A 27,994-nucleotide genomic window follows, 5' to 3' on the forward strand; every position below is an offset into this window, starting at 1 on the left:
GTAGGATAAAGAGCTTTTTAAGCTGAGTAGATCTTTACAGATAAAGATCTGATGCGATCGGGCTAGGTGAACGGGGTTGCAGTCAAGGGTAAGTGCTGATTAAGACTTTTTAAGACTGTTTAAGTTGTGTTCTATTGTAGCGTGTGTGCTGCTCTGGTTCTCAGCTCATTTCTCTGTGGTCCTGCAGGTGATGTCACAGCCACCACCCCTCAGCATAACTCTACCACTGACCTGTTCTTGACTCAAAATGAAATCAGTCTGGGGAAATGTGTTAATAATGTTTTTATTATTTTTGATTTTATATAGCTTTTCTGTAGAGATTTTTGTTGTAAATATGATGGCTTATGTATGTATTCAGAAACACTTCAAGCAACATTTCCCCTTTCAGGTTTCACTTGCTTGGCTTTAACATTGTATTTTGTGTTTTCTTCTGTTTTATTAAAACATGATTACATTTGCTGGATCGTATGTCATCCTCTCCGGTGTGTGAAGTCAGGTTCCATTTAGCAGGCTGTGAATGAGCTGTGAATGAGCCCAGCCCTGGTGCCCCATGACCTCTGAACACCTTTACGATAGAGCCACTTAATGATCCATCAATCAAACACGGTGATACATTTCTCCTGGTGCTCAGATTATACAGTATTTCTGCGCTTGCTTGGAAGAAATAGCAGGCTATGATCAGTAGTTGAAGTTTAATCCAGTTTTTTTAAACCTACTTTTTTTCCACTGCCTGATGTTTACATGGCTTTGGGGATGTTCTCTAAAGCTGTGTGCCTCAGCCAATCAATAGCTAGTTCACATTTCACCAGATAAATGGTTTCCTTTGGTGACCTCAGTCCCTGCCAGGGCAACCTGTTTCTCTACCAAATAAGTTCTTTTTCTGCTCAAATGTGACCTGACACCTTGAGTTTACCATTGGTTTCATAGATGAGATAGGGGGTTTCAGGCATGTCGGAATTGAGTGCCTAAAGTAAAAGGCATCGCTGTTTGTAGGGAAACTGATCAGGTGAATCGCTTTTCAGATATCAAGCTGGAAGGTCTTGCTCCCCCCTCTCATACCAACAGGAATGCCGCTGTGACGGGAGATCTGGTGGCTCATCCAGTGGCATATTAAACTTCATTTCCATTGGCAACAATAACAAGTGGGTGACGCAGGGGCCTGGGTCCAAACATATTCATGGACTTTCTGTCAGGGTTAGGGTTTGCACAGTTTCAATGGAAACACTTTGTGGCATGCCTGACATTTACGGAATATATAAATATGATGGCGTCTTGGAACAAAAGAATTTTCCCCATGTTAACTGTATCTAAAATGGAAAATTGTGGCATTTTCTATATTGATTGTTATGATGAGGATGGCCAGGGGCATAGTGAATACACAGCAGTCACTTTCTGCTCATTTTATGCTATAACCTTTAAATATGCATCATTGGATATTATGTATTTTACCAAACTGCATGATTCTCTCAGATAACTGATTTTAGGATTGATTTATCAGTCATTAACATTGCAGCATTTGTTTCCTCTGCGTCTGTGATATCCCCTGCCCTAGTGCAGTGACTTACTGCCATGTTTGGAGACCAAAATGCATCAGTAATTTCCATTTTCGGTGGTTTTTCAATATTAAATCAGGTAGCAAGAATAAACTCAAATGAAGTCAGAGCTACCCAATGACCTCTGCTATCTGACAATGCACTCCTAAGACAACTTACTTCATTTTCAGATGCGCAATTATCAGGGCTGCTCATGTCACCAAAAACATGTGGGAGACATAGTAATACATGTGTAGATGATGTATGAGTCATGGACCAAATAAACTGTTAACCTTGACCTGCCATTGTCACCTGTTCACTTGTTCTTTCCTTGATTCACAGATGAATGGATGTGCAGAGTATATTATGTAATTCTGGGACAGGGGATCATCACGCCACTAGACGCCATCCTTCAGTGCATAGCACTGTGCACGCGGCATAGTCAACATCACCGATCTGCTATTTTAGTGGTGCAGAAGAAAGCGTATATATTGACTGTGGATCAGAGCCTGGTCTATTACATTACAGTTGCTCAGCATACAGTCTTATCCATAGCTACTTACATTCAAACAGCCTGATATTTAGTGAAGCAATGCATTTTAAGTAGCTGGCCCATGCATACAGACAGTAGCCCACCAGGGAATTGAATCGGTAACCCATGGGTTAGGAGCTCTACTTTTTACCCCTACAAGAATTTCAGTGAAACATAACTACAATTTAAGTGAAAATCAGATGACACACCACCCAGAACTGTAAAGTCAGCTTGCACAATACCACACACATTCAATGACCCCAGTTTATTATGAAATAAACTGCAATGACATAATGATTATGAACACACACACACTTTTTGATCAAAGCGCTGCTGTCCACTCCACTGAGCACACACACGGCACTCTGATAATCCCTGGCTGTTTGAACTATTTGCTGTTTTAGGCAGACTACTTTTCACCGAGGGTTTCTGTCTTAATCCCTGTTTTGTCGTCACACATCAGCGTGCTTTACACTGCGCCTGGAACTATCAAAATACCAAAACCGGCTGCTGACTAATGTGTGATTATTGGGTAAGCGTAATGCAGGGCGTACCAGTGCTGACCTCTGACAGCTCAGCAAGTGCTTGTTGATCACAACACGGGTAACCTTACTTCAACACTGGTTAACGTCATACTTTTACTGACGTTACCAAACATTCGACCAGCTTGCCGTGTCAAGTTTCTTGATGTCTTGTGGGCAGGAAAATTTGAAGCCAACGACTATCTTGCTGTGGCCTTGAGGAAATGAGATTATATTATCTAATCAATAACTAACCCATGGCCATTTGTATGATCTCAAAATGATGTGCTGGCAAGGCCAACGGGGGCATATGTGTGAGGTCATATTTAGGAACAAGGTATGACAGGAGGAATTGGAGCCGGGGGTATGTGATACCAGGGATTCTTTTGATAAAAGGTTTAAAGTACGGTTGCAAAATCAAAATCATTTTAAGGACAGAGCTTTCAAGGTTATAGAATGAGTCAAGTGTCATCACCGTATGTTCAAAACGCTTCTTATTATTCCCATCCCATCAAAGGAAATGCTGATGTGGGCAAATTTATTAGTTCTACGATGCCGTCATATTGATATATGATTATATATAACTACTTTAGAGTAATTATATATATATGTATATATATATATATATATATATATATATATATATATATATAATCTGCCTAGGCGGGATCTACAGCCTGTGGAACCGAATCGATCTGAGGATCACGCATGTGAGTAGCGTGGAATGTGAACAGGCAAATGTGACACCTACGGATTGCGCGATTTGAACACTGGGGGGAAGAGTTTGAGGCGGTGCTTTTTGTTGAGAAGAATAGCCTACTGCCAGTCGGGCGTGTGCGACAGGGTTTTTTCCGCTCTTTCTCTTTCACGTTGTATTCTTGCAAGCAGCGACATTTCTCTGCAGTCCTGACACTGTTTTATAGAAAACTGTTTTCGTTTTCCACGTGCTGCTAGCTGCTGTTCTCACCGCAAGCAACACGACATCTGAACCAGAAGACAGAAGGCGCATATCGGGTAATTAAGGTATTTTTCACGTGTGGGTTCTCAGTCAAACCAATTACCGGCGGTCATTTTAAGACTGTTTTCTCAGCTTCCTTTCCACTAACATGTAGGCCTAGTCGTTGTCACAAGTATTCGCTGCAAAACCGTTCTGCTCGCAGTTTGTTACAATTCAGAAACACCCTCATTCTCTTTTTAATTCTGGCCGTCTTCTGTACCCCGCCCCTTCTTTCAACTCTCTCTCGGGGATTTTTTTTTTTTTTTTTTTTTGCACCTGTCGGAGGTACTTTGGTGTAAATGAGGTCTTCCCTGCCAAAGGAAAGATGGAGTGCGTGGGAAAAATAAAGTAAGATTTTGTAGTGGAAGTGGAAAACTTTGGAATTGGAAAAGCATTCTAAGGAAACAAACCACACATGAAAGTCTGATGGTGGAACAAGAATGGAATACAAAGGGTATCCAAGCAATCGAAAAAAAAATATCAATGAATCGAAATTAAATTATAAATGAATGCCATTTTAGCGTAACAGAACGAGCTATCGTGCGAGTTCGGTTCTTGATGTCTACCAGTGAGCCCTATAATACAACTAGCTATTTAAGTGCGATGTGCCAGCGGCTGGTTTGAGATTAGTCGGATGATTGAAGTGAGTTTTTCAAATCAAGTATTGGCGATATAGTATTGACGGAGATCACTAGTATTTTGCTTTTCTCCACTATCACTAGATGACTACAGCAGATATCGATTTCATTGTATAAGTAGGTGGATGCATGCTTTTTCCCCCAGCCTGTGTGATGTAGGTGAGAGAGCTACAGGAATTTCGTCGTCTGCACAGTTCAGGTGGTAATTATTCACTTGGGAACTCAAATCACTTGCTCTTTCTGGGGTTCAGTCAGGGATGGGTATTAAGGAATCTCTAAAATTTCAGCAGTGTGGGTCTCTGATAGGAATAGAGGGAACCTCTGACTTCTGTGATGTATATGAAATATCATGATGGATGACACAGCCCCTATACTGCTCTGGATTCCCAAAATCTCCTGCAGAAAAACTTAAACACGGTAGGGGAAAGACGTTCATTCATACTTTAAGTGGATTGTTACTTCATAATATAAAAACACACCATACCTACTGAGAAAAAAATAATTTGATTGGCTCAGTTTTCAGTCATCCAGTCAAAATCAGTAAACAGATTCTCTGCCTCAAAGTATATAGAATCAATTGATCACCACTGCATATTTGATGGATTTCACCCTATTCACACACTTCACTCTTAACACATCCAGTCCAAATTTAAAGGGTTTTCAAGTGGACACAACACTCACGTGTATTAACAGACTTGAATTAAACAGCATAAAGGCAATCTATTGTTCTTTTCTGTATGAAAAGTGTCTGTGCCAATCCACCAAGCATTTTCCCTTCTGTTAAATCACTCTTGTAGGGGCAATCTACTACATTATAAATTAATAATCTCTCTGACAACAGACAAACAAGGACAACAGTTTGATATCCACCTGCGCTTTTCCTGATTAGATCACACCATATATTCCACTTTCAATGTCTGCAGGTCAGGCACAAACTGCATTTTTACATAATGATTTAGCAATCTAACTGCAAGATGAATGAACATCTTGTCCTCATCATGTTTAGCTTTTTGCAGTTGGAGGGTGCAGACATATGAAATAGTGCAGTTGCTGCATCACTAATCCGGACCAACTGCCTTTGGGAAGAAGAGGAATTACCAGTTTTGAATCACAAGACAGGGTGTGTCTGTGGGTGCCTAACCAAAGAAAGCATTCTTGTCAGGCAGCGTACACTCTCCCAGTCTTTCTGTTTGTTCTTTATTATTTAAATGCTTCACATTTACTGTGCATGTAAACAGAGAAATTTGAACAACAGAGCTGAATATACAAATCTTACCTCTCAGGATATTTAAAAAACAGGCTTTTTTATTGAGGATTATTTTACAAGCCTGTATGTTTTACAGTCAAAAAACTCCAAACTGGTAAGAGTATCATCTCATAATTTTCTTCTTTAAATGTAATCATTCCAATCTTCAACCAGCACTGAAATTAGACATGTGTCACTCAGCCAAAGTTGCTACTTGTCCACCAGTCCCTGTCTGCTCTGGGATTGGAATGCTCATACCACTCCACCAATCCCTCTGCTCTGGGTTTGGAATGCCCATACTTCTCCACCAATCCCTGTTTACATTGGGCTTGGAATGTCTGTACCTGCTCTTCCTCTGCAAATGCTTACGTATCAGACCATAAGGAAAGCTGATCAAGATAAACCACAAAGGATCCATTCTTATTTAGGAAGGGTACTTGAAATGCTAATGCTTTAGATTTCCACAATTCCAACAATTCATAAATTGATCAGAAAACTCTTAGCAAATATTTTACAGTGGGGAACATTTGAGGAAAGTTGTGACTTCTTTGCTAAGATGGAAATTCATATAGATTGCATAATACTGCTTTCAACTGAGAATTTCTCAGATCTTTGTTTATATTTCTTTTAAGAGATGCATCTAAATCATATACTGTATAAAGCTATATGGCTACACACTATTTATAAATTTGAATTTTAAAGGCCATGAGATAAACCGGGGGGCTGCCCTTGAAAAAAAGCAAATTCTCTCCCTTTAGCAGCCAAATTTTGACATATCTGTTGTGATTTATGAGTGTCTGTAGTGTTTCATCTCCTCAGTCAACCTCTCTTTAATTGTCTCCACATGCACAGGGTCTTACCAAATCATCACCGATATCGCTGATGTCATCTATCATCATACATATGCACGAGCACACGGTCGGATACACATAGCCTATCATTACTAGGGGTCGACCGATGTGGTTTTTTCCAGAGGTGGAAAACCCCGGCTTCAGGAAGTATAAGTCCTAGCATGGTGTTCTAGCCATTCGTTAAACAAGGTGATTTCACTAATAAGCTCCTCTACCAGGCTGAAGTGTTGTGCTAATTAAATTTAGTTGGTGTAGTGCATGGGTGGAACAAATACGAGGCAGGACTTTTACTTTCCGATACGATAATGATTATCTGTGACAAAAAGAGGACGATAACCGATATTTCAGGCCGATGTTTGAATGCTTTTAACTTTTTTTTGGTGTGAAAAGAAATTGGCTGTGACAACATGCACTTAATTACAAACCCTCTTTATTTTAGTCATGTTTTCAGGCATACATCACCACTATGAAAGTTAATTTTTTCTCGAAAGAATCTAAAAATCGCAATAACTAAAATGTGCAATGTAATATTGACGTTGTGGGTAAATTTCTCTATGGTTATCTTATTTTGGCTACGCAACAGATGCCTATCGCGATTTCAAAAGCATTCAATTATCGAACGAACGATGGCAATCATTGCATAAGGAATAAAGCGAATTGATACATCATTTAGGCTGCATGTATCATAAAGTATGAAATATCAAACCTTAAAACTAGCCTGTGCTTCCACGCTTTTTATAAAGCTGCGGGGAGATTCTAGGAACCCATTTGCTCACACATTTTGTGAAAAATGGACAGCTCATACAAGGGTACCGTGTGGAAGGACTGTGATAAAGTTAGCGAAAATGCTGTGCAAACTGTGTGCAACTGTGCGAAGTGCAAACTGTGCTGCAAATTTTTATTTTAATAACTCGACTTCCATGATGATGATGAAGCCAAATGAAGAAACATCAAACCCGGCAAACGGGTAGCCTATTTTCAGCTTTGCCGCGAGGTTCCGACATCCAGTGCAACCGCAAGCGAGCTTAAGTTTAATTTCGTGAACGGTTGCTTAAATGCGTAATTCAGAAAGGCTGTGCTTTAGGGTAAATTTATTTGAATGTTTCTGTAATGACTCGGGTAAGGACTCAGTCGCAGACCACGGGAGCTTCAGGTTCCAGGCGGGTTTATTGAAAAACGCAAAACACAAGCGAAATCAAAAACAGGCAGGGTCGATACCAGGAAAGCAGCCCGACGGCAGAATCAGGGGCAGAGAACAGGAACAGGCAGGGTCAGGAACCAGGTAGGCAGGCGATCAGGCAACAGGACAAGGCGGCAGACAGAAACGAAGTCGATGTGCAGGCAGAGTCGAAAACGGTAATATACGGAATAGAGAAAACCGGCGGGGACGAAACAAGCAAAGATACACTGAAACGAACTGTTAAACAAGACAGGAACAAGCAGGGTAGAAATAGGGCTGGGCTGATGAAGGAACTGGAAACAGGTGTGCGGGCAGGCAGGTGGAACTGATCAGGAGGGCGGAGACAGGGCGGAGAGCGGGGCAGGCTGGAACACAAGGTGAAACAAACAAAAGCACATGGACTGGGGGGGAAAAAACGAAAACACCACAGCTAGGGAGGCGGAGTACTGACAGTTTCATTTGAAAGAATAAATATAGCCTACATTACAATTTCTTAAATGTGTTGTGTCAAACTATTGCAACTTCCAGCATAAGTGCATCAATTAGTCCTTATTACAAGTCGTTATTTCTTTTATATTCCAAGCTTGTTTTTTTATCTTAAACGTGGACTATACTGATTCAAAAAGGTCCAATTAGCCTAGTGCAATTTGGTTAACGGCACGGTGTGAGCACAACGACCCTTTTACTGGATAGGCCTACTCACCTTCCATCCTTGTTTCCAGCAGCTGAAAACGTTTGATTTTCAAGGTCAGATAACATTGTCTCTCTCGGCCAATGAGGGAATTTTATGGACAGAATGTTAGCCAATAGCACTTTTTTTCTGACAGAGTTGATGCGTCGGAATAGTACATGCATTTTTTTTTAAATCGGGAATTTAGATAAAAATATACCGATGACAGATAATCAAAAATTTGCAAATATGGGGACCGATTATCTAACGACCAGACAATCAGTCGACCCTTAATCATTACGTAGGCTAAGAACCTCTGCCTTTATGGGGATGTGAGCTCAGTAAGCTGAGAGAAAGATAGAATCAGGTCAAGGGTAAAGAGGAAGGTATTTGATTTGAGGGAGTAAAACTGTCTCACAGTCTACTGTTTGTGTAAAGCATTCCTAAAGAGCTCATTTTCAGGACAGAATACTGGGGTAACATGTAGGACATAGTATTCTGCTTCATTTGAATAGAGTTACACTTACACCACCCTTTATTGTAAATGGCCATGTCTCCCCTCCCTCAGATCCTAAAGGAAATTAAAGTGAAAGTTTCACTTCCTTGTTTCTCAGAAGTCAATAGTTCAAAGGAAGAGGACTGTGGAGCCCTGAAACAATTAGGGCTTTGTCATCAGTCAAGTTGATCTGCAATCTACTGGTCTACTCTGCCTGATTGTGTGAGCTCCACAAAACTGTCTTGCAGACTAGTGATTCCAGCTTTTTTTAGTGAGGCGGATCATTTGGCTCAGCTCATCGATGAGAGCCGGCTCTTTCGGCTCCCAAACGGCTCTTCATCAGGCTTTTATAATTCAGCCAAATTTAACAATGTTTTGAGCTATGATTGGTATGTGTGCACGTATATCACTTAAATTATGCAATGTAATTATACTAAACCTTATCATTTCCAGAATACCATTATTTTACATTAAGTCTGGTATAAAAACATTAATGTAAAAACATCAAACACTGTTACACATGTGTATGGAACGTTTTATTTATATTGCACGTTGTAAATTAGCGTTTCGCTACAAACACTAAACACAGTGCATCTGGCCCTCATGCATAAATGTACGTTACAATTCTAACATTCAGTCAGTGCATGGAGTATCTGTGGCCGAGCAGTGTGGCAAAAGATCATCCTATTATTCTGTCTTGTATTAATTAACAAACAAAAAAAAAGAAAGAAAAGAAATCGGCTCTCAGACGGGAGCCGGCTCCCATCGTTCACGTAAAGGAGCCGGCTCATAGAACCAACTCGTTTGCGACCGACACATCATTATTGCAGACTTGGATGAGAAATGCAGGTTAGTCAGCAGCCCACTTGTGTTTTATTTTTGATTATTGTCTGTTTTGGTTGTTTAATCAGTTGAGGAAGCTGTCTAAAGTAGTGATAAGTCTGTACTGGTAGATCTACTGACCTTTTCTCTCTGTAAAGCCAGTATTGAATCAGGTTTAAAAATCCATACTGGTTCCCTGCTGTAGAATAGCGGTATGAACAGGCAGCAAAATACAGATGTACTGTCTCTTCACTGCTAGAAAAATAGACAAGGACAGTCTCTATACACAGTGAAATATAGATGCGCTGTTTTTTATAGGCAGAGAAATAGAGAGGGTCAGTCCCTCTAGGCAGAGAAATAGATATGGACAGTCTCTGTATACACAAAGAAATGGAGATTTCCCAGACTCCCTCGTGGTATTGCATAAAGGGCCCTCCCATTAGCCCCCTGCAGGCACTGTGAATGTTGTGGCAAAAAGGCAGGTCTCTTGCATTTTCACCCCCAGATTCCAAACCACAAGAGCACTGGAATTCTAAGTCCTTGGTTTCAGTTTGAACAGTTTACACTTTATCAGTTGCCAATGCACAGTGATGGTTGTATTAGGATTTGAAATGATAAACTGAGGGAAGGAAAGCCAGTGTAATTACAGTATACAGAGTAACAGAAGAAATGTACTGTGTATAATCCTGGGAACATGTAACACATTAATGTTTATCTCTGTAAAATGAAAGGAGATACTGAAGTCAAATAGGAAAAATATATCTCATATCCTCCAGTTGCTGTTTGCAGTGCATGCCCCCATCTGGATGTTGACATTACCAGGGCATGTATTTCATGTTAATCCTGTATTTATAATCTAATTTTAGTGCTTCCTCCAGGTGCAGCAGCCTCATATTTGAATTTCTCTTGAAAACTTGAAAACCCCATCTAGGTTTCTACCCCTCTCTCAGGTTTGGTCAAAGAAGCCCGTTGTTGATTGATAAACCAATCAATTGATCGATGAATTGGTAGAACACAAGCTCGTGCCTCAGAGTACGTCTCCTTGGTGCAGGTTTGGCTTCTCAGTCCATTGCAGAGACTGTGGAGTCCCCAGACACCATGTCCTTTGTGGCGGACACAGAGATGAAGGACCTTGGCTCAGTGGACTTCATCCAACTGCAGCAGCACATCGACTGTAAGTGAGAGTCGCTGTGGGCTTCTCCAGTGTCCCCCTGCCACACTAAGCCCATCTGCACACCACACATATATACCAGACACATTATATTTTTACATTACATTCATTTTGCAAACACACTTATCTAGACAGACACGCACACACCATCCGCATGTACCACCCACATACCACACATATACCATACTCATCACATGTGCCATCACACACATTTGGTGAACCATGTTAAAAATATTGACCATAATGTTTTACTCATCCCATTCTCTCTCAAAACCTTTCACAAAGGCTGAAAGACTGTACTAGAGATTATGCTTGTTTAAACAAGGTGTGGTTTTCTTGACAAGACTATTTTCTCTGTCTTGCTGTTTCTCCTAGCAGTTAGGTAAGCACTGTAGTCAATGTGTTGGTACCAACCTGGTTCTTCCTTATATTTGGCATTGATCTGTTGCGTGCCTAAATGCCTCACACATAAATTATTTTTACTGTCATGGGTTCTACTTTACAGGTTTCACCCTCCCTCATTATTCAGTATTCCTCTTTTCCAACCCCTTTTTCATACATTTTTCTGGTCTGATTTTGTCTGACCACTTTTTCATTAGTTATTCTCCACCTTGTCTGTTCCCCTGACAGATGGCAGGCTGAAAGTCAAGGATATGATGAAGGAGTTTGAGGCAGGTGGAAGATTAGCTGCGCACAGCCATGGAGGGGTGAGTCCCCAGCAGTACTGGCGGCTTGCACTATGTACACAGGACACTGCCAGACTCAGAGTACAGCATCACCAATATCCCATTGCGCCCCTGAATAACTGCACGTTCATCTGCAATCCCACAACTTTGGGTCTCCTGGCTTTTGTTGTGTTAAAAATTTCAGCACCGACACTTTGTAGGTTGTTTTGTTGCTTCGATGGGAGTGCTTCTCTCGTAATGTTCCCTGTACTCCGTTCAGACAGCTTGTGATGGTGTGTCCTTTCTGTCACTTTGCCCCTGCTACATTAGTGCATTGACTTGGAAGGCTTCAGTCTCTTTCTCAAGATGTACCTGGAGGTGGATGACCTCCCCCTCGACCTTTGCCAGCGCATCTTTTGCTCCTTCCAGAACCCTGAGCAGGACAGGACCAACGGGACCACAAGCTCGACGCCGAGTGAGTTACCCTGTCCTGCTGTGGGTCACGCCACCCTTGTGCTTGTCTTATTGGAGCATTACGTTACATTGCTGTCATTTAGCAGACGCTCGTATGATTTTATCAGTTACAAGCCCTACTCCAAACCACTACAACACAGCCGCCCACTGCTGCCCATTTCTGCAACAAAAATCAGAATGAACTTTGAAAACTCAGTGCTGCCATGAACACATGGTGAAGATTACACTGGTGTTAAATTTTTGCATAGCATATACTTGCCATTCCAATGAGGCATCCATCACCACAGTTGGGACACGGTTACTGCTGCGAGTCAAACAGACATGGTACACACAGAGAAAGGTCTGTAGAGGTCTTTTGCAGGTCTTCCATTTTTTCAACTATAACTTAAGACGCATAAGTCCACATACAGACAGTTGCTACAGTTCCGTTGTATGATAGGTGTAGTGCGATATCCATGCCCACTTCATGAACAGGTTTATCAGTATTTGGAGAGACAGCCCCTGTGTGTGTGCATGTGTGCATGTCATGCAATTTCCCCATTCTTGTTCACTTTCAGAGGTGGTCTGTCCTAAGGATGTGTCGTGTTACTTCTCCTTGCTAGAAGACGGGCAGCCCCATGATAAACTTGAATGTGAGTCTGGATTAGCACCCACCTGCTGGACCTCCCACGCTGCCTCATGTTTCTTAGGGCACTGCCAGCCGTTATCAGTTTGCCTGCTCTCGCACGGGCATCACTGAGCCACCATTTCTGCTCTGGGCACAGGATACTGGTGAGAGGAGACATGAGTAGATGATCTTGACTCAGGCAACACAACAGTTTTTGTTTTCTCTTTTTCTTGCAGATAGCTTTAAACTGTATGACAAAGATGGCAATGGAGTTCTGGACAGCTCGGTAAGCATCAGATGCCCTCAGAACACAAGCAGACACAAGTGTGAATGTTGTGCAAGGGTCATCCTGCAGGTAGTTCAAATGTGTCAAGGGAAAAGAACAGGTTGAACACATCTAATAAAAATTTGGTCTTAAATATTGTTTTTTGTTACTTATACATGTTTCTTTCGTATCAGTGAGGGCCAGATTCATATTATCAGTTATCTGAAATTTAAGTACAAAGGGTATTGTGGTTAGGCTAAATCTGTGCCCAAGTGAGTTGAGCATGGCTAAGATGTAATTAAACACTGAGCCACTCTGGGTTTGGTGACTTTATCAGGCTATTGTCAGCTCTGCTGACAGCTCTGCTTCAAATGGCTCAGCAGCTGTATGCTCATCTCCTCTCATTGGTCTTTGTCTCTTCAGGAGGTGGACCGCATTATCACTCAGATGATGCGAGCAGCGGATTACCTGGGCTGGGACGTCACGGAGCTCAGACCGGTGAGGGATTTCATGGGTCTGTGTGTGCTCTGTGTGTTTTTGCCATTTCTGTGTCTGTGTTTCCACACTGTATCTCTTTGCTGTGTGTCTGTGTGCCTCAGTGGTTCCATGGCATGTCTCTCTGCTGTGTCCATGTGTCTCTGTAGAAACTGGCCAACACTTTCCACAAAAATGAACAGAAAGAGCAAATGTAAAAAAAAATATTTTAAAAGCCAAGAAACAAAAGGAACCAACCTGAGTACACAGTCAGCTGAAAAAGTGAGCCACCTGCTCTCCACTCACACATCTGTATTTAATACCTTTAATTAGGCAGGTGTGGCTCATTAACCAGTGGTTGGTTGCCCGCAAGTAAATTACACATATTGACAATTACAATTAACAATTAAACAATTAACCTGTTCAGATGAATTTGATTGATTAGCTCCCTTCACAGTTTCTTTACTGTCTTTGTGGCTGTGTTTCTGTGCTGTGTAGCTTTGCTGCCTCTTGCATCTCTGCTGTGTCTTTGTGTTTCCACAGTGTGTCTTTTTGCTGTGTCTGTATGTCTCTGTGTCTGTCTGCTCTGCCTTCCCATGCTGTCTCCCCACTTCACACTGTTGAACTGTGCACTCAACTCAGCCCAAAAAATGCACCACAAAAGTTGTATAGTCATTTGGGCAGGTCATTTTGAAACTTTTCATTTGCTGAGCAGGTGTGTTTTTCTAGGCTGTCTTTGAATGCCTACACAGAGACTTATACAGTCATTAACTAATTTTAACAGCTGAATTTAGTATGAAAACATTTTAGGTTTGTGACTTTCTCAGGGTTACTCATTCCATGATTGGTCTGGTGCTTTGAGTTCAGACATCTTCAGAATTCTGAAGTTGTGCTGTGATTGGTCCGCTTTCTGGAGCTCTGAACAGTGTGCTGTGATTGGACAGGTGCTGAAGGAAATGATGGCGGCCATTGACTCGGATGGCAGTGGCACAGTGTCCCTTGAGGAATGGATTGAGGGTGGCATGAAAAATGTGCCACTTCTGGTTCTGCTGGGACTCAAGGTGAGACAAGATGACGGCATCAGATAGCACTCTCCTAGCCAGGTAGCACAGCCTTACCCACTTGTATCAATGTGCTCTCCTAGTCAGGTAGTATAGACTGGTTCGCCTACATGAATGCACTCTAATAGCCAGGTAGCATAGACTGGTTCGCCTGGATGAATGCACTCTCCTAGTCAAGTAACTAGTTACTCTAGTAACTCACATGTCATCTGGTCATTAGAAAAAAAATCTCAAACATTTACCCTCATGTAAGTAGGAGATCCATATATGCAGCATCGGTTGTTGCTCAGTTTCATTATCCCTCCAGAACAGGAATGAATCAAACCCCAAATATCACAATTTCTGCACCCATCATAAGTCGTTGATCAAATGAAAAACGATTTATTGAATTCTGAGTTGATTACGCTGCGCTGTGTTGTTTTATGGGCAATAGTACAGAGGTTAACCACAATTTTCAGCTATTGTCCTCTGTTGTCTCACACCAACCAGCCGTTGGCTCAGTTGTGGCAGTTGATTGCCCGTGTTTCATGTACTGAACAAAGCGTGGTGAGAAATTTCAGCTGTGAGACTGTGATGACGCTGAACATACAAAGGCCTGGTTGTAAGAGTGCAGACAGCAGGCCTTATGACAATGCCTTTAGCTCCATAAAATGAATTTGTGCTTATTGTATTCCTATATATTTCATCCAAAATGTCAATACAATAATGTCAGTATGTCAATACCCATCTGCTGGATGGGTGTCTGCCTCTGTTTGGGGAAAGAGTTGCCATTCCGGTGACTGTTAAATACACACATCCCTCCGCCACCTCCCCTCGCCTCCCTGTCACACCATCCCCTCAGGTGACCCAGAAGGACGGGCAGCATCTGTGGAGGATGAAGAACTTCAACAGGCCGGTTTACTGCAACGTGTGCCACAGCATGCTTCTCGGCCTGCGCAAACAGGGCCTGTGCTGTGTCTGTAAGTACTCAGCTCAGCCACTAGAGTGCGGCCTTCACAAGCTTGCTTACGTGTGGCCACTCTCTGCACATTATGGTCCCGTAGCTCTAAATGACACTCACGAAATGATTTTCAAGAGCTTTGGAAAGACAAAACATGACAAATCAATGTGACAGACAATAACTCCGCAAACTGATGAGCGGCTTTTTAAACGTCCAACTGTTTTTTTTCTTTCCCACAGGCTGCAAGTATACAGTCCATGGTCACTGTGCCAATAAGAACCCCGCTCCCTGTACCCGCACCTATGTCAAGTCCAAAAAAGAGGCAGGGGTGAGTCTCTGGCTGAACAGCTTTTATGCTAGGCTGTGGGCTGCTGTGAGTAAATATGCACACAGTGTGAAAATGTTTACCTTTTAAAGTGCTCTGACTTGACCTGCAAACTGCAACTCATTTTTACTGTTTCCAGTTATGACTTAAGAACATTACATTATTGTCATTTAGCAGATGCTCTTATCCAGGTACACAGGTCACAATTTTATCCATTTATACAGCTGGATATTTACTGAGCCAAATCTGGGTTAAGCACCTTTCTCAAGGGTACAACAGTGAGAATCAAACCAGGAACCTTTTGGTTACAAGCCCTGCTTCTTACCACAACACCACACTTCTGCCACTATTGTGGTCAATCTGTTAGGCATGACTATGTGAGTTTTCACACAGTAGAATCCTGTGGAGAAAAATGATGGTATACATATAATTTGTGTTTAGTTTTTTTCCCTACTGCTGTGTTTCTCTTGGTACCCAGTTAGATCAAAGTATTTCTTCCTGTGGCTGAGAGATCAGATGTTACAGCTCAATTTTTGATTTTGCCTTTGAAGGCATTTAGGGCCATGCACACCCAAATGACCCCCATGTAGGAGGACATGCTTGGGGGTCATTTGGGACAGGCAGTTAATGTGTGCTACCTTCCTCAGTCTAACTCATGGGCCTTTTAAGCTCTATGGGGTTTTGCTAAAGGGATGAATGGTACCAGTGGGATTAATGAGGTTGTCTGTATGTATGTCTGACTGTCTGTCTGTCCATCTGTCTCTCTCTGCACTACAGGTGGCAGCTCATGACTGGGTCCGCGGCAGCTACGACTCCAGCAGGTGTGACAGGTGCCAGAAGAAAATCAAGAGCTACCAAGGCCTGACTGGCAAGCACTGCGTGTGGTGCCACACCATGGTGAGGCAGGCCGTGTGTGTTTGGGGGTTCAACTGTGTTTTTATAAATCACTGTGGGACAATGGAGCTCTGGCCCAGAGTTTCTCAGCCTTTTTCGGTCGCTGTATTCTTTGCTCACGGTAGAAGGATTCTTGTGCCCTCTCTTAGTGGAGACTTTGTGGAGTCATTTTTATTTTGGTAAATATCTCATATTCATACTCCCACTAGCACATGATCATTTGATTGTCAGCACCCCCTGATGAGGTCCCCCTTACCCCCTGTGGGCCCAGACACCCCCACTTCAGAACCTTTGCTCTAATCAAATCTCTGTTGTCTGTTCTGGGCGGCTCCAGCCCTAGAAAAGAGCCACAGGTTGAAGCACCATGTTCTGCCAAACCTGGTTCAGGGCTCTCATGGCTTTTATTTCTGGTTCTGTGGCATTCCTCTGTCATTCCTGGAAGGCTTTGATGATCTGAACAAGTGCTCTGACATCTCTGTCATCTGTCACCTCCCAGTGTCATGACGAGTGTGTGGAACAGGAGCCGATCGAGTGCACCTGCGGGCCCCTCAGAGACCACATCCTACCCCCCTGGGCCATCTACCCCGTCATCAAGGTGGGTGTGTTGCACGGCACTGTGTGAGATCACTGAGAGGGGGTGGGGCTTCATGGGGCCTGAGGAAGGAACCAGTTACCATAGAGAACTTATTGGGATATTGTACCTCTTAAACTTTGCAGCCATACAACCTTACCTAAATAGGGTTTCTGCCTTTTGAAGAAATTAATCAATCATGTGTGCACATGTAATAAAGTGAGTTATATTTAAGTGAATGTCAACGTAAATACATAACTGGAGTTTGAAGATCAATAGGGATACTTTATGTGGAACCTCCACGTGCTAACTTGATCCCATCTGTTCCCTTTGCTCTCTGTCTTTGGTCTCCTGCTTCCATCCTGCTCGCCCCTCTGTACCACACCCCCCCCACCATCGCCACTACTGTCACTGCCCTTAAAGGAGGACAATCCCGGTGGTAAGAAAGTTTGCTGCCCCAGCATCTCGGATGGCAACGAGCTGCAGAATTACACTCCTGACGGTCACATCCTACAGGTGCTGCCCTGCTAGTCACAGCAATGATCACATGTGGGAGTGCTTACTGCATAGAGCCTGTGTGTGTGTGTGTGTGTGTGTGTGTGTGTGTGTGTGTGTTTGTGTGTGGTGGGGGAGTGGGGGGTGTGTCATGTAACATATAGTTCTGCTCAGAATGGTTTCGTAAGGTCCCTTCTGGATTGTGTCCACAGTGAGCACTCATGCACACTGTTTTCTCTTCAGCTGTAGAGATGACTGCTTTTCTGTTCACTCAGATCAGCCCTGTTCCAGACACGCACCCTCTCCTAGTGTTTGTGAACCCCAAGAGTGGAGGCAAGCAGGGCGAGAGGTGAACGGCACCCTCTACACAACCTCACAGGGTCTGGGGCTGTGTCAGGGACCGGATCGGGGTGTGGGTCAGGGACCGAATCAAAAAGTGGAAGCTGGAAGCAATGTGCTCCTCAAAATAGCATCTTTGATTTCTAGATGGTGTAAAGCATCCAGATAGTCCAGATAGTCTGATGTTATCAGAAATCTTGACTAACCCTTTTTGATTTGTGTATTCATTTCTTGGAATGCCCATGCAGACCATATCTTAATTTCTGCCAATACAGCCATGGCACATCAAACTGGCCTCTTCACTCTGACAAGACATGTACAGTGTCTCACTGCAATATGTTTAAAGACTGATGTTTCATGTCAAGCTTTCTTGAGCACTCACTCTGTGAATATACTTACCTAGCAAGGTACACATGTCACTTATCTCAAAAGTAAAACTCCAACCAATAGGATCCTTCTGGCTCCAAAAATTCACATCCAGTTCTCTTCTCTGCTACTGATAAAGCCATGTGAAGTTGCTTTCACACGATAAATATACGTTTTGCATCTGTTTCTGTATTCTCTGTTGTTGTCCTTAGGGGTGCATTCCATAATAGAGGAATAACCTGCTGCTCCTGGTAAAGGATCTGAGTTTAACAGACTGTGCCTGTGTTCCAGGGTCCTGCGCAAATTTCAGTACCTACTGAACCCCCGGCAAGTGTACAATCTCTCCAATGGAGGGCCTGGTCCAGGGTGAGAATCACTTATCCAGTAATGTAGAGAAATGCAGCAGAAAGTACAGGAAAATGTACTAATCCCTCTCCCATTTAGCATTTTCTTATTTATAAGTGCCAGCTCTCTGCCCCTTGTGGCGGCAGTTCAGAAATGCAGCGCCGTGGATTCATTCGTGTAATCTGACTGTAAATATCCTGTCACATGATGTATTCTTATCCTCCTCCAAAAGATAATGCAAAAATATGAGACACTCTACAGGAGGGGATTACTTTTATTGTATGAAAGTTGTGTCCTTGCTCCTGGAGTGTTTGCAAGTTAAGTCCCAAAATATGCTGAGGTCTGAGATAAATCAGTGCAAAGTGAGAGTCATTCATTCAGGAAATGTACTTGGAACACATTATTTATGATGCAAATGTTGGAACATGTTATTTATGATTTATGTGGATGGAAAGTTATGATTTAAATAGTTAGATGTTATTTATGGAGTAAACTGGATTGTTTGATTTATCTCCCCTGTCAGACTGCACTTCTTCAGGAACCTGCAGAACTACAGGATCTTGGTGTGTGGGGGGGACGGCACCGTGGGCTGGATCCTGGACGCCATTGGTGAGAACTCTGTGACTCCTCCCCTTTCAGATTCAGAACTCTCCAATACCAGAGCTACTGCTGAAGGAAAACAGGGATGTTTGTATAAACCAATATGGGCATGCATGAGAACGTATGAATGAGAACATATTTTATAAGCAGTGCTGCATGTTTTGACACAGAGAAGGGTAAATACTCCTTCAACACCCCTGTATTAATGATAGTGCCATCTCAGTCCCTTCCATTATAATCTGTGAAAATTCTGTCTGTGCTCGTTAAAATTGTATGTATCACACAATATGAAGGTAGAATCGTGCATTAAATACAAAGAAGCGCAGAGTAAGATTTGCGCTTCTAAACGGCATAAAAGTGAAACACTAATCGCAATTGTAATTCACAATTTGTGAAACTGCATTTTGGAGTTTGCAGTTGTAACTTGTGATCTGCAAAACTGCAAAACAAAAAATTGCAATTGTAACTTAATTTGCTCATGTCACGCTGCAGTGAGAACAAGGCAGAGGTGGTAGCTGTCACGTCAAGTTCTGACTGATGTTGAGAAGTGGGCTTCTGATGTTGAGAAGTGGGCTGAAGAAGGGAATCGTATCCCAAGATCAGTATTACTGAAAGGTTACAGCAACTGGATAGGGGGCTACATCACTGATATAGAATGTAAGTAAACAATCGGTGCACTAGCTTAGCAAACGTCAAAATACTGGTAGCGTGAAGAGCTAACTTAAGTCGTAGCGTTATATATACTTTTCACTAAAGTGAAGACATGAAATATGATGTAGGCCTGTTTTATGTAGCATTACATTGTGTTTTAGTGTAATATGAATACCAATGCTCATCCTTATTATCTTCATCATGCTTATACACATAAAAATGCGTAATGTCAGATGATGATTACCTCTGGTGGCGCTGAATTATCCTTCTGGTTTTCGGGTGACACCATGAAAACATAGTCGGCACACTCCCACTCTTAAGTTTCTTTAAACCGGTGAGCGACCTGACTCTACAGTCATCAGTAAAGTGTTTGGAACACACTCTTGTGTTGTCCATAATCTGAGATGAGAGATGTATTATCAGTATTAGCACGTAAAATAGTTCACTTTTATTTATTAATTTACTTGCAAAGGTAACTTTCCACATTAGCTAACGTAATAACTAAGTTTGCTGCACTCGATGGTGCCTCAGCATCTATCGACCCCACACATTAGCCAACACTAAAAGTTAACGCTAGCTTATCTTGTTGCATTACTTCATAGTTACCTGAAAATATGGTCCAACATCATGCCTTATTTTGACAATCTACTGCCGACGGGTGTCCTTGTCTTTTGGGAAACCGTAAAAAGACAGCTCTGGATTGCGTCTTTGGTAAGAATGGCAGCCTGGCACACAGCAGTAAGCCATGGCTTGTCAATCACTTGCTTCACTCACTGCAACTTTCTCACGAACTTCCTTGTTCCTACAACCTCAGCCTCGTTTTCGCACATAAAATATTCAAAATGGCAGCCATGTGACATGAGCGAATACTCGTAAAACTGTACCACAGGATTTGCGCTTTGTAACTTCCGGTCTGAGCGCTCAGGAGCGTAATATTATCACATGATTTTTGGCCGCTTTCTCCCGCCAGTCTGAGTGCCAAAAATGAAAGAAGCGTGACTCATGATTTGCAACGTGCAACTTACTGTCAAGAAGCTGTAAGCTGTGGCTATTCTAACATATGCATCCAGTAGGTGGCAGTGTACGCGATTGATTGGCCAGGAACCTTGCAAACGTCATATACCGACAGCATTTAAATGCAAATCTATTTGCAGTGTTTCTCATAATGCAAAGTAATCTGAAAGGCAATTGCTACATTATATTATTTGAATGCTATTCAATGATCTCTAAAAGGTAAAAGGGCATTTATAATTGCACAACTGAAATGGCCTACTGTTCCCAAATTTTATAATGGGCAGTCCAGGATTGCACTGGCCTAAGCACCCAGGGGGAATTGGCTGATTCCCCAAATAAAGAGAAATCAGCCAATCCGACACAAAGTAGATTTTGCTTTGTCGTTTTGGCTGTCCCATTTTTTGCAAGAAAATAACTGAACCACTTTCAGTGATCTGTATTTCTCATATCTCATTTTGTACATAAACAGTACCTTATATGCCGATTGGGTAGACTTCCATATTGTATTCCATACAAACAAGTTTATGTTAAAGCTGTCTGCCTTTTGGTAGCTTTATTCAATTCAATTCAATTCAATTCAATTTTATTTGTATAGCGCTTTTTACAACACAAGTTGTCACAAAGCAGCTTTACATTGATCCCAGGCCTGAGACCCCCTGAGAGCAAGCCTAAGGCAAAGGTGGCAAGGAAAAACTCCCCAATTAACAGGAAGAAACCTTGAGCAGAACCCAGCTCAGAGGGGGAGCCCATCTGCTTCTGGCCAGCACTGGGCAGATAGAATTAGAGAGAGTCTTAAAGTTGTACAATGTACTTTAATACATTTGGGTTAGATAGACAGCAGTAATTAACAACATAGTAATTATGAAATCTATCGTATAATGTCCGGTTCTTGGCACGCAGTTGGCTTGATGGGCAGGGCAGCGAGGTAGCAGGACTGTTCGGTTCTTAGCACGCAGTTGGCTTGACGGGCAGGGTAGTGAGGTAGCAGGACTGGAAGTCGGGGTGTGATGCTTGAGCTACAGCTCCGGGCAGGAGCTTGGAACAGGGGTAGGAAACAAACAGAGAACAGTGATTAGTGGATGTTAAGTAAAGGCAAAGGGGGGAACAGAGGGGGGAAGAGGGATGCATGTGCGTAATAGGGAAAATTCCCGGCAGATAAGGACTATGGCAGCATACCTAGGGGATGAGAGGCAAGGGGCCAGCACAATCATGAGGGTGACCACAGCTGATCACAGCCGGATCAGCTGAACACAGAGTACCCAGGCCGTGATATAGTGACAGCAAGCTTAGTCCACGAGAGACTCTATGATCAATGTCAGCACCGTGCTGTGTCCCTCAACTAAAAGATTTGAAATAAAGATACGTTTTTAGCCTAGACTTAAAGGCGGAGAGAGAGTCTGCTCCCTGAACCTCGGTGGGTAGACTGTTCCACAAAAGAGGGGCTTGGTACGAAAAGGCTCTACCGCCTATAGTACTTTTACCCACTCTTGGAACAATGAAAAGTCCCACACTTTGGGAACGTAGAGATCGTTTTGGAGTATATGGGCGGAGAAGGTCTTTAAGATAGGGAGGGGCAAGCCCATTTAAAGCTTTAAATGTAAGGAGAAGTATTTTGAAATCAATGCGGTATTTGATAGGTAGCCAATGGAGAGAGGCTAATACTGGGGTGATGTGTTCAAAGCGCTTTGTTCTGGTTAGAATTCGAGCAGCTGCATTTTGAACCAGCTGAAGGGACTTTTGGGAGGCATATACACATCCTGACAAGAGGGCATTACAGTAGTCCAATCTGGATGTAACAAAAGCGTGGATTAGCTTTTCAGCGTTGTGTATTGATAGAATTTTCCTGATTTTGGCAATATTCCTCAGATGAAAGAAAGCAGTCCTGGAGGTGTTTTTTATATGGGTGTCAAAAGAGAGCTCAGGGTCAGTCGTGACACCAAGGTCTTTGATGATTGCACTTGAGGCCAGTGAGACACCATCAAGATTTAATGTAATATTGGTGAGTTTGCTCCTGACAGACTTTGGGCCAATGACCAATATTTCTGTTTTGTCCAAATTTAGGAGAAGGAAATTATGGGCCATCCATGTCTTTATGTCTTTGAGGCAGGCTTCAATGTTTGATATTTCCAGGGAGACATCAGGTTTGGCCGATATGTATAATTGGGTATACAATTTCAGGTAGCAGCTGTTTTAAGACTCCAGTTGGAATGGGGTCTAGTAGGCAGGTAGCATTTTTAGACGAATTAATTAGGGAGAAGAAATCGCTAAATTCATTGGGTGTGAAAGAGTCAAGGCATGTGGCTGACCTATTGGACATCTCTACGCTATCTGAGTTTGGACAGGCCAGGCTAGAAGCAGAATTAGAGGATTTTTTTTTAATTGTGTCACGTATCTTAGTGATTTTGCTGTCAAAAAAGTTCATGTAGTCATCACTACTATGAATTGCTGGGATGCAGGGGTTGGCTGACGCAGGGCTCTTCACTAGTCTGGAGATGGAGCTGAACAAATACCTGGGATTGTCCTTGTTTTTCTCTATTAGGGTAGAAAAATACACTGATCTGGCAGCTGTGAGCGCATGCTTGTAGTGTAGAAGACTTTCTTTCCAGGCCAGGAGAAAGACCTGTAATTTGGTGGAGCGCTATTTCCTTTCAGGTTTCCGTGAAGCTTGTTTCATAGCACAGGTCATTATACCAGGGTGCTAGTCTTTTGTCAGGGACTTTCCTCTTTTTGAGGGGTGCAACGGTGTCAAGAGTGTTACGCAGTGTGGACTCAATATTTTCGGTGAGTTGATTTATTTTAGCCGAACTAGGGTTCGAGCATAAATTTAAATATTCTTCGTTGTTCAGACTGTATGAAGCAGGGAGCTCATCAATAAAGCCTTTGGTAGTAGCAGAAGAGATGGTGCGCCTGAGGGAAAATATGGACTCTGAGTTAATGTAACAAGCAAAAGGAAAGTTGAAAGTCACCAGGTAATGGTCGGACAGTACGGGATTGTGTGGCAAGGTTACAATGGAGTCAATAATGGACAAAAATGCTGTTCTGAAGGGATCCTGTACATTGTCCATATGAATATCGAAATCACCCACTACCACAACCTTTTCTGTGTTGACAACCAGGCTGGAAAGAAAGTCTGCAAATTACAAAAATTTGTAAAAAAAAACAGTATAAGGGCCAGGTGGCCTGTAAACAATTACTAGGGTAAACACCTGAGATGCAGTCTTGTCAGGATGTGCAAAGCTAAGTACTAACAATTCAAATGAATTAAAGTTATGGCCAGATTTAAAAGTGGCACAAAGACTAGAGTTATATACAGCAGCAACACCACCACCTCTCCCAGTTGAGCGAGGGACCTGGTAGTTACTGTAACTGGGAGGCATTGATTCATTTAAAGCAATAAATTCATATGGTTTAAGCCAAGTTTCATAGTTTTATAAGCATTGGTTCTCGTATACTTTTCACTTCATCATTCATGTTGAACAGCAAGAAGACTCCAAGAAAACTTAAGTGGAAACTCTTTTTGTGAGAATTGAGTAAATAACTTCATGGCACTAAGTATTAATTGGCTAATGACACTAGATACTTTTTTTGTTCTACATCATAGTTCAAACTTTGAAATGTGTCATTTTCATCCCTGTGGATGAAATGAAACATTTATAAACAGATTCTTAATGCAAATGATCATAGTCTATCTAAGCTGTGGAGCTTCTCTTCCCTCCATCTTGCATTAAGCAGAACAGCATTGCATGACGCTTGCAAGGTTCCTGGCCAATCAATCACATACACTACCACCTACTGGATGCTTGTGTTAGAACAACCACAGCTTATGGTTTCTTGAGAGCAAGTTGGAAGTTGGAAATCGTGAGTTGCACTTCTTTAATTTTTGACACTCAGACTGGTGAGAAAAAGCGGCCAAAAATCACGTGGTAAGATTACGCTCCTGAGCACTCAGACTGGTAGTTACAAAATGCAAATCCTGTGGTACCGTTTTGCAAGTATGAAGTTACAATTGCAATTTGTTTTTTTGCAGTTTTGCAGATTGCAAGTTATAATTGCAAACTCCAAAATGCAGATTCAAAAGTTGTGAATTACAAGTGCGATTAGTGTTTTGCTTTTACAGTTTGCTGTTTACAAGCACAAGCCTTACTCTGCGCTTCTTTGTATTTAAGGCACAATTCTAACTTCATATACTGCCTCTGTTAGACAAGGCGGACCTGGTGGTGCGCCCCCCGGTGGCCGTGCTGCCCCTCGGCACAGGGAATGACCTGGCCCGTTCACTCAGATGGGGAGGAGGTGAGGGCCTGTTTAATCCCCCTGTTTAATCACATTCAGCACTGACGGGCAACACAGATAACGTGCATATGTGTGTTTGTGTATGTATGGGTGTCTGTGTGTGTGTGTGTGTGTGTGTGTGTGACCTCTCCCTCTAGGTTATGATGGGATGGATCTGAGTCAGATCCTGAAGGAGATTGAGTGCAGCACAGAGGTGCTCATGGACCGCTGGAGCGTGCAGGTGATCCCCGAGGACAGCCAGATGAAAGCGGACCCTGTGCCATATGTGATCATCAACAACTACTTCTCCATTGGAGTGGTGAGTCAGGGTCTCCATGGAAACAGCCTGTTCACCCCTGATTGGCTGTGACATTTTGGTGTGCTGACATTCTGTGTCCACAGGATGCCTCGATCGCCCATCGATTTCACACAATGAGAGAGAAGCATCCCCAGAAGTTCAACAGCAGGTGAACATGGTTCTTTTCAAGCATGTATAGCTCAATCTGGACCAAGGATGTTGTTTTACAGTATATTACATTCACAAAATGTTATTTGCTTTATATGTAAAATAAAAACAATGTGTTTGTTGCATAAATTACACAGAGAAACCTTTTCTTTGAATGTTTTATCTACCTGTCTTATAGAGTGGCAACAAGCTTTTCTTTCTGTTTGTCTGAAATATCTGTTTTTGTTCTAGAATGAAGAACAAGCTGTGGTATTTTGAGCTGGCCACCTCTGAGACCATATCTGCCTCCTGTAAGAAGCTGAAGGAGTATATTACCATTGAGGTGAAGACCAGTCACCCCTCTGATATGATGAATTCCTATAGTCTACTGAAGGGGGCAAGAGGGGGCAATCTCATTGAATTCGATAGTCCACATTTTATTTGGCGACACTGTACCTTAATTTCTAATGGCATCCTTTGTGTGTGCATATCTGTGGATGGAGTTGTCTTGCATGGATGGTGATGCAGTCTCTGCATGCTTCTTTCTACTTAGTGTTGCGGCACTCCTCTGGACCTCAGCAGTCTCTCTCTGGAAGGAGTTGCTGTTCTCAACATTCCCAGCATGCATGGTGGCTCCAACCTGTGGGGCGAGCCCAAGAAGGCCGACACCAAGGGCGCAACTGACCACGAACTTCCAGAGCTGATCACTGACCCTGATATCCTGAAGCACAGCTCTCAAGGTAGGGGCTAGTGTCACATACACCCAGTGAAATGTTTGCTACAGATATATATCTGTGAGTTTGTTTGTTTGTGTGTGAGACAGAAAGAGTGTATGTGTCTGTGCAGTAGTGAGCGAGAGAGACAGTTTGTATGTGTGTGTGTGTGTGTATGTGTGCGCGCCCATGCATGTGTTTGTGCATGTGTGTTTGTCTGTGAGAGAGAAATGAAGAGTGTGTGTGTGTGTGTGTGTGTGTGTGACTGAAAGAGAGAGGGAGAGAGAGAGCATGTGTATGCGAGTCTGTGCTTCATGCTTTATGTTGTATGGTCTGTCCACCCTCTAAGACATCAGTGACCGCCGGCTGGAGGTGGTGGGGCTGGAGGGGGCCGTAGAGATGGGCCAGATCTACACTGGACTAAAGAGCGCAGGACACAGACTGGCCAAAACCTCACAAATAACAATCAGGTAGAGGACACAAAGACATGTGCGGGCATGCCAAACAAGCATGGCAAATACAGGCACACACATTCAGGCATGCCAAATATATGCACACACATACAGACATTCCAAACATATGCACACACATATATAGCCAGTACAGAGGGCATCTACTCAGCTCACATGTGTCTTTTGATGTGTAAACTGTCTCCCTGACTTTCATTTCAGTTAATTAAAGATAAGCATGAAGTGAGGCTAGAAAACTAAATCAGCAGAGCCATTCCTCACAGTGGTTTACATGAATGCCAGGATATTGTTAAGGTTGCCTTAGTTAGCTTTCTCAGAATGGTGGAAATTATGCTTATACATGTCTGGTTGACATGTTCTTTCTTATCCTCCATCCAACCCCTTGCCCTGCAGGACGAAGAAGCCCTTGCCTATGCAGATAGATGGGGAGCCGTGGATGCAACCCCCATGTACGGTGAGGGATTGCTTCCTTATCAGCGAATCACAAAGTGCCAGCAGATACACACCGCATACACCCACCCAGATACAGATAGATTCAGCACAGACTGATTCACTTTATTCCATAAATTTAAAGGGGGTTCCGTGCCAGTATGTCATTGTGTTTTAATAGGGGTGAAATAATGAGCATTCATGTGCCGTATGATGTGCCCAAAACGATTTATTGAAAAGAACATCTTCGTCTGCTTTACATTTTCTTCAGCTGAAATATTGTTTTTTTTCCCCAATTACACTTTTTGGAGCATTGAACTGTGTACAGGTACTCATTATTTCACTACTGTGCAGTATCCTTGTGTCCAGTCCTGTGAAGTTCCATTAGATGTGCGCATGTAGGCTACCATTGCCTTACACACATTGCCACCCTATATCAAAGTTAATCGGACTCAGAAAGAGTGGGCGACTTCCCTCGTTCTTGACTATGATATTCAGACAAATTTGTTCACACATTTATCTGTGACAGTGATAGTCAAGTAACCTCGTGTCCTCTTGTCTTCCATCACCCCACATCCAGATTCACATCCACCACAAGAACCAGGCGGTAATGCTTGTCGCCCCTCCAGCGAAATCCTGTGGTTTCTTCAAGTAGGATTCTGCTGACAGCAGAGAAAGAGTGCCCTGCACACATTTCATTCATGTTGTAAAATATGCAGTGAGCCTGAAAGCATCTTTATCGTGAAATGTGTCTGTATTGTAGAGAGGTCTTTGTGGCGATCATATTATGAAAAAAACATGAGTTCTGCTTCAAATGATCCGGTTTTTGACTGGCCTGACTCTGGATTTTGAATTTGAGATTTGTCACTGTTTCTTTGAAACAAGTTTCTTTTGAAACTTTCTTTGAAACAAGTTAGGAATGATAT

General features: G+C 42.7%; 1 protein-coding gene across 4 annotated transcripts; it reads left to right on the forward strand.

Moving 5' to 3' along the window:
* The first annotated feature begins 3,434 nt into the window (after positions 1-3,434).
* On the forward strand, positions 3,435-27,986 carry LOC118779103 (diacylglycerol kinase alpha-like). Of its 4 annotated transcripts, none has more exons than XM_036530995.1 (24): positions 3,435-3,608; positions 10,537-10,659; positions 11,287-11,363; positions 11,652-11,796; positions 12,353-12,427; positions 12,639-12,688; positions 13,091-13,165; positions 14,086-14,202; positions 15,044-15,161; positions 15,382-15,470; positions 16,245-16,364; positions 16,858-16,956; positions 17,356-17,448; positions 17,703-17,776; positions 18,424-18,498; positions 19,001-19,086; positions 24,943-25,032; positions 25,170-25,330; positions 25,414-25,478; positions 25,709-25,799; positions 26,010-26,196; positions 26,519-26,639; positions 27,033-27,093; positions 27,649-27,986. In XM_036530995.1, the coding sequence occupies exons 2-24, from the start codon at positions 10,584-10,586 to the stop codon at positions 27,721-27,723; spliced, it is 2,220 nt and encodes a 739-aa protein (XP_036386888.1). In that variant the 5' UTR covers positions 3,435-3,608; positions 10,537-10,583; the 3' UTR covers positions 27,724-27,986. The 4 variants fall into 4 exon arrangements, with proteins under 4 accessions (XP_036386888.1, XP_036386887.1, XP_036386885.1 ...); XM_036530994.1 differs by having other exon boundaries at positions 27,033-27,088; XM_036530992.1 differs by lacking the exon at positions 27,649-27,986 and having other exon boundaries at positions 27,033-27,633.
* Positions 27,987-27,994: the final 8 nt, after the last annotated feature.

The sequence above is a fragment of the Megalops cyprinoides genome, chromosome 6 (assembly GCF_013368585.1).
Source record: "Megalops cyprinoides isolate fMegCyp1 chromosome 6, fMegCyp1.pri, whole genome shotgun sequence".
Classification (NCBI taxonomy): Eukaryota; Metazoa; Chordata; class Actinopteri; order Elopiformes; family Megalopidae; genus Megalops; species Megalops cyprinoides.

Coding starts and splice junctions, on each gene's coding strand:
- LOC118779103 (XM_036530992.1), top strand. CDS start 10,584: ATGTCCTTTGTGGCGGACACAGAGATGAAGGACCTTGGCTCAGTGGAC. Junction 12,428..12,638: donor GCCCCATGATAAACTTGAAT/GTGAGTCTGGAT, acceptor TTTTTCTTGCAG/ATAGCTTTAAACTGTATGAC. Junction 13,166..14,085: donor ACGTCACGGAGCTCAGACCG/GTGAGGGATTTC, acceptor GTGATTGGACAG/GTGCTGAAGGAAATGATGGC.